At 51.2% G+C, this 12,740-nt stretch overlaps 1 protein-coding gene across 1 annotated transcript in view; it reads left to right on the top strand.

Annotated features, from left to right (window-relative positions):
• SPECC1L (sperm antigen with calponin homology and coiled-coil domains 1 like) overlaps window positions 1-12,740 on the top strand; it is an 85,348-nt gene that overhangs the window by 34,796 nt on the left and 37,812 nt on the right. Inside the window, exons 10-11 of the mRNA XM_007957392.2 lie at window positions 5,751-5,834; window positions 6,051-6,207. Of these exons, the coding sequence (XP_007955583.1) occupies window positions 5,751-5,834; window positions 6,051-6,207 (241 nt within the window). The remainder of the gene's footprint in view (window positions 1-5,750; window positions 5,835-6,050; window positions 6,208-12,740) is intronic.

The following is a 12,740-nucleotide window of genomic DNA, read 5'->3' as shown; positions in this document are numbered from 1 at the left end:
TTTTTTATTGTTGTGGAAAATACATGCTTAGCAACATGCTTTGAGAATATATGCTCAAAAGATGTCTTATGGTTTCTTTAATAGGAACCAGCACAGAGCTTTTCCCATGAGGTGGAAGTTAAATGTGTCTCAGATTTTCAGCTTCCCCAACCAAAAACATTTCTGCATACACAGTCTCTACGTGTACATTTCTGTGATGTGAATGGCATTGCTCAAGGCAACCATTCTCACCCCCTTTTCCAAGTTCCTCCCCTGGGAACAGAAACACAACTGCCCACTAAGTTTTCTGTCTAATCTTCTGAGTTGCTTTTGTCAGTTTGAGCCCATATAGGTAGTTCTTAAAAGAGCAAAATGCTAAACTGTTGTTGAGCTCAAAGACTTCTGGGGATGTTTTTAGTTGAAGGTTTAAAGATTTTCTGAGGCACTAGTATCGGAGGTTCACCCAGCCTCAATGGCTCCAGAGAGTCTGGAGTCCATGAAAATTTGAAATCTGTTCTTATTTCCCCCCTTTTGATCAGAATTCTTTTATATAGTCTTTGATCGAATGTTCAGTAATGGTAGGTGGTGTCTGGTAATTTTCTTTTATATCCTGGACAATTTGAATCATATATTGCAGAGATTGTGTATTCTATTTTGTTCCTGTTAAACCCACTTTGCATTGAGTCAATTCTGAATCATAGTGACCCCCATTGGGTTTCCAAGGCTATAAATCTTTACGGAAGTAAATTGTCTCGTCTTCCTTCCATAGAGCAGCTGGTGGGTTTGAACTGTTGACCCTCTGGTTAGCAGCCAAATGGCCTTAACCACTATACCACAATATTGTTTTTTCTTTTAACAAGAAGTTAACTTGACTCACCACAAATTCCAAACTCTCCTACGGTTAAAATTTCCATTCATTTATTTTCTGCTTAATTGAGCTCCTTGGGATCTGAGTGCGTATGGTGTTGAGAGGTCAGCAAGTGATTTGGGGGGAGTTTAGGTACAGAGCTTAGGGCCCCTGTTCTGGCTCTTCCTGTCTGGTATTCTCCCTCCCCCTTGCCTTCCAGCAGCTATGGTTGGCCTAGAATATGACTTCTACTTCTTCAAGAGAGTAAGACTATTCTTGGGCCTATAAACCAAGAAAAACCACACTCACTGCCGTCAAGTTGATTCCGACTCATAGCTACCCCCAGTGGTTCTCCAAAATGCCATAAAGCTAGAAAACTCACCCAGTGCTATTTCCTCCTTCTGGATAGAGACTTACTTCACTTCTGCCTGATTTTGATTTCTCTTGACTGACTTCTAGGAATTGGTTTTCCTTTTTTTCAAGATTGTTGAGGCGTCTTTGTGGTCCATTTAGAATGACTCCTCTCTTAACAGAAGTTGGATGTTTTAGGCTATTGTTAAAGACGTTACTTTTCTTATGAGTTTAACGTAGGACATTGTGGTAGTTAAATTTGTATGTGAATTTTGCTGGGCCTGGTTGAGTGGCTGGGCAGCTGATGGTAGTTATTCCCCATGATGAGACTGGCAATCAGCTCCATGGTGGGATCTACCACAAGCAGCTGAGTGGCTGCCTTTGGGATGTGGTCTGCTTCTTGCATATAAGGAGAAGGCTTGGGGATAGTCTCTAGCTTATGGGGATGCTTGGACCCTGCATGTAGCTGTGTCATTGTTCAGCAGGCTGCCATGCTCTGCCAGCCTTGGGACTTACAATGGACTTGAATTAATGGCCTGCCATGTGGTTTGGTAACATTGGGACTGTTTTATTTGTTGTGCTGTTTTATTTGTTGACCTTAGGCTTGTTAGCCTCAGCAGCCACTAGGTGCGTGAGTGAAGAGATGCCTCTAGCTTCAGTAGGCCGGGAGCAAGAGGCAGAGCTGAAGCCCAAGGTCAAGCGGCTTTCACACAGCCTCTAGAGCCTGGCTCTTTGAAATCGGACTTGTAGTCTCCTGAAGTGTAAGAGAAGAAACTCCTGTCTGTTCAGCCATCCCATTTGTGGTATATTCTTGTCAGAGGGCACTAGGGAACCAGAACACCCACCACAGCCATCTCGGTTCCGTGTCCTGGTTCTCGCCACTCCTGCTGCTGCCTCTGTCTTGTGCTGTCTCCAGTGTTACAGCTCTGTCTGTCTCCTGGGCCTAAGGGGTTCTCAGCGCAGGGATCCAGGGCTCAAAGGATGCTCTCCATTCCACACTCTTCTGGATGGTGGTGAGGACTCCCTGAGCCTCTGGCTTTGGCCCTCCTGTAAGCTTACTTCTCCCGCCAAGACCACAAACTCGTCAGTCTCCTCAGCAGACCATAGTCATCTTGTTTGTGTACTAACTGACCAATCCCTGCAAGAGTTTTACATACTTTATTTGCATAGTAAATTGTCCAGTCCCTGTAAGTTACATAAAATAGACCAGTCACAGGGCAGGCTGTGGTCCAACCAATTATTTTTGGCAGAGCCACAAACCCAGGGCTGGCCAGGCCATGTATAAAGAGAAGCCCATTGGACTGTAAGAAGCAATAAAGGGACAACCCCCTGTACCTGTTAATGTCTGGGATTTCTGAGATCAGCATGTTAGAGTCATGCATCACCATCCTGGATTTCTCACGGCACACACAGGACACTCGGTCGGGAATACTTGCAGGCTCTCATTTGCCTGGATGATATTCTTAGATACTGTTGAGTTGGCTTCAACTCATAGTGTCCCTGTTTTAAACAGAAGGAAACACTGCCCGGTCACGTGCCAGCCTCACAGTCCTTGCTATACTTGAGCCCATTGTTGCAGCCACTGTGTCTCTCCATCTCGTTGAGGGCCTTCCCCTCTTTAGTCAACCCTCTGCCCTACCAAGCATGATATCCTTCTTCAGGGAGTGGTCCCTTCTGACAACATGACCAAAGTAGGTGAGTCGAGGTTTGGCCATTCTTGCTTCCAAGGAGCATTCTGGCAGTGCTTCATCCAGCACAGATTTGTTTGTTCTTTTGGATGTCCATGGTACTTCTGTTTTCTTCACCAACACAGCAACTCAAAAACAGCAAGTCTTCTTCACTCTTGCGTTTTCATTGTCCAGCTCTCACATGCATATGAGACGATTGAAAACACTGTGCCTTGGGTCAGGCACACCTTAGTCTTCAAAGTGACATCTTTGCTCTTCAGCACTTTAGAGAGGTCTTTTGCAGCAGATTTGCCCAGCGTAATACGTTGTCTAATTTCTTGACTGCTGCTTCCATGGGTGTTGATTGTGGATCCAACTAACGTGAAATCTCTGACAACTTCAGTCTTCTCTCGTCATGATCTGCTGATTGGTCCCGCTGTGAGGATTTTCATTTTCTATATGTGGAAGTGTAATTCTGTGCTTGTCTCTATGTGTCCTGGCCTGAAGACAGCCTCTCATCAGGCGTGTGGCCCTGGGTTAAACGTGGGCAGGAAGGGAAGCCACAGCACACCCCCTGGTCTCTTTGGGAAGGCGTGTAGGTCCTGAAGGACTGATGTTCAGGCTGACCTGGGCGTGATCGAGTCAGCCAGCCCAGGAAGGGGTGGCAGAGAAGGGACCTGGCACAGCATGTCCATGCTCAGACAGTGTGCGTTCAGAGAGCAAGAGGGGAGTGGGCTAGGGGGCTGAGCACACAGAAGGCAGAGCTGGCACCTCTTGAGTTTGTCTTCTCCCTCAGTGTCGGAAAGGTGTGATGCCTCCTTGTTCCCTCAGACTGAAGCCCACACACAGCTCTCGGGGCTGTGGTCTGTTAACCTCTCCTCCTCAGTTCCCTCAGACTGAAGCCCGCACACAGCTCTCGGGGCTGTGGTCCATCGGCCTCTCCTCCCTCAGTTCCCTCAGACTGAAGCCCGCGCATAGCTGTTGCGGCTGTGGTCCGTCAGCCTCTCCCTCCCAACAGTCCCTTTTCTGCCATCCTCGTGGTTGTCATGGGGCCTGGGTCTTAGCCTCACTGGCCTATCTTGTAATTCTCTCCCTCCTCTGTCCTTGTGCTTTTGGTCTCCTTGTTGTCTGGCTGCGGCTCTGTCCCCACCCTCTTCTCCCCGGGAAGGCCTGCTCGATGGCGTCATGTTTCAAAGGCTGCCCTGCTGCCCAAAGTGAGCGCCATCTCTCTCCCGGGTCCTGTCCCCCTTTATCCTTCCTGACACATCTACCTGGAGGTGTATGTGTCTTCTCATGACCAGCAGGCCTGTCAGGGCGAGGCCTTATGCAGTTGGTAACTGAGGGGCCAGGTGATGTAGGACACTGTCTTTCATCTTATAGAGTTTCATTGAAGAAGCGAGTGGCCCTGAGTGATGTAGCAGCCTTCCTCTGTGTGGAGCGCCCCATCCCTAGATGAGACTTAGGAAACGTTGTACTGGGTTCCTTGTCTTGGAAGTTGTGGTGATAAGTAGACTCTGGGGGGAATCATACAGCGCTCTGGTGGTGCAGTGGAGCCCAGAGGGCCTGCGGGCAGCATCCTCCGACCTCCTCTAACTTCACCAGGGAGAGAGAAAATCACCGTCCGCAGCCCGAGGCTGGTTCTTTGGGTCAGAGGGCAGCCCACCACCCTCCAGCCTCCTTACCAGCCCTGACAACAGCCGTCCCTCCCATGGCATCTCTGCTGGGTTCAGTGATTTGCTGTAGTAGCCACACAGAACTCACAGACAGTACTCACAATGATGGGCTTATTAGGGAAGTACAGGCTACAACTCAGGTTCAGGAACTCTCAGGATACAGTCCTTCCTTCAGGACAGCCTCTTAGCCCTGCCAGCAGGCATGTTCCTCTCTGGCCTCGGCCTCTGCCCTGTTCGGGCCAGTGTCACAAAGTTCTCTTGGTTGTGCCATGTAGGTGCCCAGAGAGGCACTCCACGCCCCCAGCAAGCCTCCTGCCCAAAGGCACTCAGCTTTCTTGCTCCTTGGGCCAGGAACCTCTCTGTCTTGTGCTGGTCTCTTGGTTCTGCTGCTGCTGTTGTTACTGTCTCTCTGCCCAGAAAGTCCAGCGCAGGGATCTCAGGTCCAAGGACACTCCTGGCTCTCGTTTCTTGGCGGTAGTGAGCTCTTCCCTTCTGCCTCTGGGAGAGCTCATTCTAAGCCTGGCAGGGTGGCCAGCGGGCAGATCCCCACGCTAGGGTTCCATGCACCTTACTGCCACGGTCCCACCCCCACAGGGGTGCCAGGTACCTCGTTTTCTTTATTAATGAGCTGTCCAGTCCTCTCGGTGGGCCACATGTACCTCACATCTGTATAGTCCCACACAGTCATCTGGTGCGGGGGTCACAAAGACCACGGCTGGAAGAGCCAGACCCAAGGAACTCACTGCACCACAAGTGGTTAAAGCGCTCAGCTGCTGACCAAAAAGTTGGCAGCTTGAACCCACCAACTGCTCTTCTTCCCTAAAGGATTGACAGCCTCAGAGACCCTCTGAGGGTTTGATTTGAGCTTTGCTCCCATAAACACTGACAGCGTAGGAAACCCTGTGGGCAGTTCCACTCTGCCCTCTAGGGGCGCTGTGAGTCGGAATCGACTCCACGGCAGTGGGTGTGGTTTGGGCTTTGCTTCTGTGAAGATTGACAGCCTTGGAGACCCTGTGGGCAGTTCCACTCTGCCCTCTAGGGGCGCTGTGAGTCGGAATCGACTCCACGGCAGTGGGTGTGGTTTGGTTGACGGAGGATTGTTTGGATGAGTGGGTTCTCTGGGTGGTGAAGAAGGGTGTTCCTGAAGGTGGAGGATGACCCTCACCTCCTTCTCCCTCTGTCACTGCTAAGTCCAGCACCCCTTTCCTTACCATGCCCTTCCCCACTTTGCAGAGCACCTGTTAAGGACGTCATCAACCAGCAGACCTGCTTCTCTGCCAAGAGTGCCCGCCATGGAGAGCGCTAAGACCATCTCAGGTAACGGCCCTGCCTGCTGAGACGTGCTGGAAGGACCTTCCCAAAGCCCTGGTGGCGGGACCGCCTGTGTTCTCTTCCTGTTTCACTTTGCTGGCTGCTTTCGTTTCCTGAGCTGGCTCCTCTTCACTCTGAGGCTGCCCTGTTGGGTCTCCCCAGTGATGTAGAAATCACCCCTCACGGCCCTGACTGCTGCGTAATCCCCACGTCTCACCGCAGTGTCTCGGCGAAGCAGTGAGGAGATGAAGCGGGACATCCCTGCACCAGAGGGCGCGTCGCCGGCCTCTCTCATGGCCATTGGAACCACGTCGCCGCAGCTCTCCCTCTCCTCCTCTCCCACGGCCTCTGTGACCCCCACCACCCGGAGCCGGATAAGGTAGAGCTGCTGCCATCCGTCCATGCTGCAGGCACCCTCCTGGCCTGTGGGGAGTGAGGGGCCAGCTTCCGAGCACGGGGTCATTCTTCCTTCGTGTGTTGTCGTGTGTTTACTCGGCCCCTTCTCTGTTCCAAGTCAGGGAAGGTGTTGTAGGAGATGCTCCCGATGTGAGGGGGGGAGCTCCCTTTCCCAGGCAGCTGTGCTGATTTACTGCTTTAATTAGACGACAAAAGCCAGAAAAGCCAAGCCCACTGCCATCGAGTTGATGCCAACTCATCGTGACCCCTGTTGGGTTTCCAAGGCTTTATGGAAATAAATCACCTCATCTTCCTTCTGCTGAGCGGCTGGTGGGTTTGAACTGCTAACCTTCTGGTTAGCAGCCAAATGCCTAACTGACTATGCCAGCAGAGCGCCTTTAGTGGACAGTTGAGTAAAAAAAAGTAAGTTAGGAAATGTGAACACTGGATATGGGGGGCAGTGGTTAGGGAAGCCTTCCTAGAAGGAAGGGGTGGGATTCGAGTGGGGCTTTGAGGGTTGTAAGGAGCACTAGTGCTGCGGTGGTTCAGGTATTCAGCTGCTAACCAACAGGTCTGCAGTTCGAACCCACCAGCTACTCTATGGAAGAAATTCTGCTTCCATGAAGATTGACAGCCTTGGAGACCCTGTGGGGCAGTTCCACTCTGTCCCTAGGGGCACTGTGGGTGGAATGGACTCCATGGCAGTGGGTGTGGTTTGGTTTGAGGATTGTGGATTGGGAGACAGGAATGGCAGACATTTTTAATAAGTCAAATTATTAAAGGGATGAACACCGGGGTTGGGGTGGGGGGGGCGGGGGCGAGGCAGATGGAGCTGCTGGTTAAGAGAGTGGCTCAGGAACGTGTACCTGCAGTTTCAGGGAGCAGGAGAAGAAAAGATTGAACAGGTAGGGTGTGGCTAGGTGAGGGAACCTCTTACCAGTCAAACTAGAATTTTTTTTTAAATTAATTTTTATTGTGATTTGGGTGAAAGTTGACAGGGGAAATTCACTTTCCATATGGCAGTTCATACACATTTTGTCTCATGACATTGACTGCAATCCCCATGATGTAATAGCTCTCTTCCCACTTCTTGCCCATAGTTACTTCTTCCCTGTGTCCTTCCCTCCCATGCACTCCTGTCCCCTGAGCTGTCTCCCTGTGCAAACACTGCCCTTCTGTTCACCCATGATTGATTGCTCCTGGCAGTGTCTGCCTGATGTAAATGTTCACCCCTTATGCCTGTCTGTTGTTGGGCTGGAAGCCACAGGAGTGAGTTCAGTTCCAGACCTGAAAGGTAACTAGGGGGGCCATGGTCTTGGGGTTCTCACAAGGCTCTATCAGACTAGCAAACCAGGTCTTTTTTTTTTTATGATTCAAATTGTAGAATTTGACTCGGATGTGGTGGGAAGGTATAAACCAAACTCAGTTCTGACTCATTGCAACCCCATTGGGTTTCCAAGGTGGTAAATCTTTACAGAAATTACTGCTTGAAAAATTTCTCTTAGAAAGATCAGCACAAGGGTATTTCACTGTACATGACTTATATTTCAATAAAATGTTGTTGTTTTTTTTTTTAAAAAAAAAAAAGATCAGCGTCAGGCCAGTCCCCATGAGGCGGAGGTTAAAGGTGTTCCAAATGTCCGACTTGTCCAAACCGCTGTGCCTTTCCATCTTCTCTGACTGCTCCTGCTCCCCTCACACTCTCCCTCTTGTCTTAGGGTTCCACAGTTCACTGTCACATCTCACAGAACTCACACACTGCCAAGGAAACGGCTCGTGCAGTGGTGGAGGCTGGGAGGCAGGCAAATCCCAGGTCTGGGAGCAGGTCTAGAGGAGTCTCCCTACTCACGTGGTTGCCGGGGTTGGTGAACCCAAGTCGGTGGGTCGGATGACGGCAGCACTCAGGATGCATCCACCCTGAACAGGCATCAACAGGCATAGAGCCCAGGATTCACACGCCTCACAGAGCGGAGAACGGTGGCTGGGGGGCCGTGGGCAGCAGTCCACTACCCTGCAAGTAGATTGCCCAGTCTGCCTTCGCGGAGTGGCTGCTGGGTTTGAATGGCCAGCCTTCTGGTTAGCAGTCAGATGCCTTAGGCATTGCGCCACCAGAGCTCATTAGGTGGAAGGTACAAAATCAGCATGAGGTTGTGGAATGAAGATGAGAGGGTTGGATTCAGGTTTTTCAAAAGGAAAGGTGATTCCTTTCGGTAACAGTGAAATAGGTGTGACGGGCGGATCTCAACATTGACTCTGGGAGGCTGCCGGCATGACACCATATTAGAAACTGATGACAGGGCCCTAGGTGATAAGCAGTTCACGTACTCAGCTGCTAAGCAGAAGGTTGTGGGTTCGCGTCCAGCCCGAGGGTCTTTGAGAAAGACCTGGGAAGCTAGCTGTGGAGCACAGTTCCCTGACACGTGTGGGGTCACCACGAATCGCAGGCAGCTCTGTGGCCCTGGGGGAGCAGCACTGGAAACGTAAGCCTACGGTTTGTTCTCTCACCAATGTCAGAGGCTGCTTGGACCAAGAAATAATAAGAATTGTGAAGGATCAGCTTGGTGTCAGAAAGGTGATGTGTTCACGTATAGTTCTGAGGTCAAATTAGGCCATTTGGGCCCTCCAAGCCCAGCTCTTGGCCTCAAGCCCTCCTCTAAAGGGACCCGCCCCTTGGGAGAGCGGTCCCCTGAGCAGCGCCCCTGGGAGCACAGCCGGAGCGCAGGGCCGAGGGGCTCGCCGTGTCCGCGCCTGCCCAAGCAGTTAGGTCCTGGGTTGCCCGGACGAGGCCGTGGAGGAGCCAGCTCCTCCTGCCCCCACGGGGGTGCTCTGAGCTCCCAGCCTTGCTTCCTCCTCCCAACACGACCTCAGGGCGGTGAGCCCCTGGCCCCAGGGGCCACTGTGCTGCAGCTTCTCACCATGTCCGTGGACTTGACTCCTCCTCACTGTTCCACAGCCGTTTCCGGGACAAGAGGGACATTCGTGTTGTTCAGCACAGATGTCTGTTCTTTGTCTGGCCCTCTGATGTTTACTCATCTATCTTTGCATTTTTCCCTGTGCCTGCACTGTGCGGTATGTAACAACTTCTTTGAACGCGTAAGCAGCCCTCGAATTTGTCACCTTCAGACCAAAGCAGGATCTGAGGCTGCCACTTGAGCACAAGGCACATTGCTTCAGTGCAGCAGTCTCACTGATAGTGGGCATGAATGTGGTGTTTTGCTTTGGGTTCTGACATAAGTAAACAGGTAGCTGTTGCTATTGAGTCGATTCCAACCCACAGCGCCCCTAGAGGACAGGGTGGAATGGCCCTAAGGAGTCTCCAAGGCTGTTAATCTTCACGGAAGCAAAGCTCAAATCACACCCACTGCCGTGGAGTGTATTCCCACTCACAGGGCCCTAGAGGACAGAGTGGAACTGCCCCACAAGATCTCCCAGGCTGTCATTCTTCATGGAAACAAAGTCCAAACCACACCCACTGCCTGGAGTCCATTCTGACCCACAGCGCCCCTAGAGGACAGAGTGGAACTGCCCCACAGGGTCTCCAAGGCTGTCAGTCTTCATGGAGCAAAGCCCAAACCACGCCCACTGCCGTGGAGCGGATTCCTGCTCACAGCGCCCCTAGAGGACAGAGTGGAACTGCCCCATAGGGTTTCCAAGGCTGTCAGTCTTCCTGGAAGCAAACTGCCTCATCTTTCTCCTACAGAGCAGCTGGTGGGTTCAAACCTCTGACCTTTTGGTTAGCAGCTGAGTGTTTTAACCACTGCACCACCAGAGCTCCTCAGTCAATGCTATTTCAGTGCACCTCTTGGCTGGAAAGGCTTCCGTTAGTTCTAAGTGTATGCGCTTTGATTTCCTGACATGTGGCCATGCTAATGGAAGAAGTATGTTGAAGGGTTCCCACGTCCTGAGACATGACCCCTCCAGGACACGCCTTGAGCTGTTGGTGCCTGGGTCAGTCTTAGAAAGTTGTCCCTGCGCAGTGGAGCGAGGTTTCAGCCCCCTGTTCCCGGTCACGGAGCAGCTGTTTCCAGGACGGTGTTCAGCAGGCTGTATTCCAGGATTCTCCGGGAACCCTCACCGTGCTTTTCTGGTCCAGAGTGGCTCCCAGTGAGGCAGCCCTTGACTGGGTGATAAGGGGCGCCTGCTTTCCCGTCGGCCACAGAGCCCGTTTTGATCCCATTTCTTGTTTGGGTCAGGATACGTGTGTTCTTTCTACATGGCTGTTGATGGTGCCCTAAAGTACCCCCCATAGAGTTTTTTGGTTTTGTTTTTGGGCTCAGCAGTAAAGAACTTTATTTTCTTTTTTCATTTATAAAAGTTATGTGATTACTCTGATTGAATAGTAAACTTAATCTCTCCCTGGGGCTTAGCTGGGGCTAGACAGAGAATCATCTTCCTTGAGGCACGTGGAAGTGGGTGGACTGTATTAACATCAGGATGTTAATACAAAGGAAGGTACAGGTGTGATGATACTGACGGTGGGCAACTAGCAGTGTCAGTCATTCTGTGTGTGTGTGTGTGTGTGTGTGTGTGATTTGGGGGAAAGTTTACAGAGCGAATTCACTTTCCATGCAGCAGTTCACATACACTTTGTCTCCTGACATTGACTACAATTTACCCCAATGCAACGGCTCCTCTCCCACTTCCTCCCGATAGATACCTCTTCCCTGTGTCCTTCCCTCCATACACTCCTGCCCCCTGTGCTGTCTCCCTGTGCATACACAGCCCTTCTTTCTCCCATGATTGTTCTCTCCAAGGAGTGTATCTACCTCGTGTAAATGTTCAGCTCATGTGCCTGTCTTTTGTTTGGCTAGAAGCCACAGGAGTGGGTTCAATTCCAGACCTGAAGGGCAGCTAGGAGCCATAGTCTCAGTGGTTCCACCAGGCTCTGTGAGACCAGCAAACGTGGTCCCCCCCCCCTTTTTTAATTTCCAAATGATTTTGAGTTTTGTCCTACATTGTTCTCCCTCTCTATCCAGGATCTCCTACACAGATCCCCCTCCAAGTGAGTGACAGTGATAGCCAGGCACCATCCAGATCTTCTGGTGTCATAGTCATATAGGCTGAGGATCTCATGGTGTGCCAGTTGCTAGGAGTAATTGTTTCCATGTGTCTTTTGTTTTCTTCATTTTTCTTTGCTCTGGACGAGGAGAGACCCATTGTTGCATCTAGATGGCGGTTTGCAAGCTTTAAGATCCCAGTTGCTACTCACCAAAGTAGGAGGTGGAACCATGTTTTGTGTAGTGTGTTATGCCATTTGAGCTTGATGTCCCCTGCGACTATGGTCCTGAGCCCACAGGTTCAACTACTCAGTCCCTCTGGCTAGCTGGCTGTGACCAAGAAGTGACCTTGTTCCTTGTCAGCTCTACTATACCCCTGAGAATTCTTACAGAACATACCAATACACTTGTAGAACTATTGTCTGCCAACCCTATACATGGTCTTGGGTACACTCCCTGTTGCATGGACATACCTAATAGTTCAGCCTGCCCACCCATCTATCCACCCATACATCCATGTTTGCCTTCTGACAACGCAGTACTGGACCCCACATACACTTTTGAAACAATGAGTTATGTATACACAGCACTTTTCTTTAACACTTCAGTAGCATGTCCATCATGAATCCAGAGTTCCTGAAGGCCTGCTTTGCTCACCACTGGCTGCCTGGCACACCGGCCGCCCGGCCCTGGCACACCGGCTGCCCAGCCCTGGCATAAGCACACCGGCTGCCTGGCCCCGGCACACTGGCTGCCTGGCCCTGGCACAAGCATACTGGCCGCCCGGCCCCAGCGCACTGGCTGCCCAGGGGCTGCCTTCAAGGAAGTATAGGAGGAGTGTGTTCACAGAGCAGTGCCCTTTCCTGTGCACGACAAAGTTGTAAACACCTCTAGTCAGCAGAGTGTGCAGCTTAACTGAGCGTGTCAGGGCTGTGTTAGGATGTTGTCCTCTGTCTCCTGTGACCCCCCAACCCCCCAGCATAAACTTCCTGAAGGCAGGAACCGCGCCTTCTCATTCTCTCCTTGTATGACTTCATCCTTTATGCTTACAGCTTGTTCTTGTTGTTACGTACTGTTGAGTCGGACCCGACTCGTAGCGACCCCTCCTTGGGTTTCCAAGGCAGTATTACTACAGAAGTAGATTGCCCCATCTTCCTTCTGAGGAGTGGCTGATGGGTTTGAACCTCCAGCTTTCTGGTTAGCAGTCAAGTGCCTTAGGCACTATGCTATCAGAGCACAGCTAGTATTGCAAAATGATGAGGGACATAAAGGCTGGCAACAAAAACAAAACTAGAGCCCAAAGAGTATCAACCAACTATGGTCCATGCAAGGGGCTCTGGTGGCAGAGTGGTTACGGCATTTGGCTGCTAACTGAGAGATCTGGGGTCCTAGCCCACCAGCCGCTCTGAGGAAGAAAGATGGAGCAGTCAGCTTCTGTGAAGATTGACAGCCTTGGAGACCCTGTGGGGCAGTTCCACTCTGTCCTCTAGGGGCGCTGTGGGTCAGAATGGACTCCACA

Source organism: Orycteropus afer, unplaced genomic scaffold, assembly GCF_000298275.1.
Source record: "Orycteropus afer afer isolate SDZICR_OR568_19922 unplaced genomic scaffold, OryAfe1.0 scaffold00744, whole genome shotgun sequence".
Lineage (NCBI taxonomy): Eukaryota > Metazoa > Chordata > Mammalia > Tubulidentata > Orycteropodidae > Orycteropus > Orycteropus afer.
This window is presented reverse-complemented; position numbering and strand designations above follow the sequence as displayed.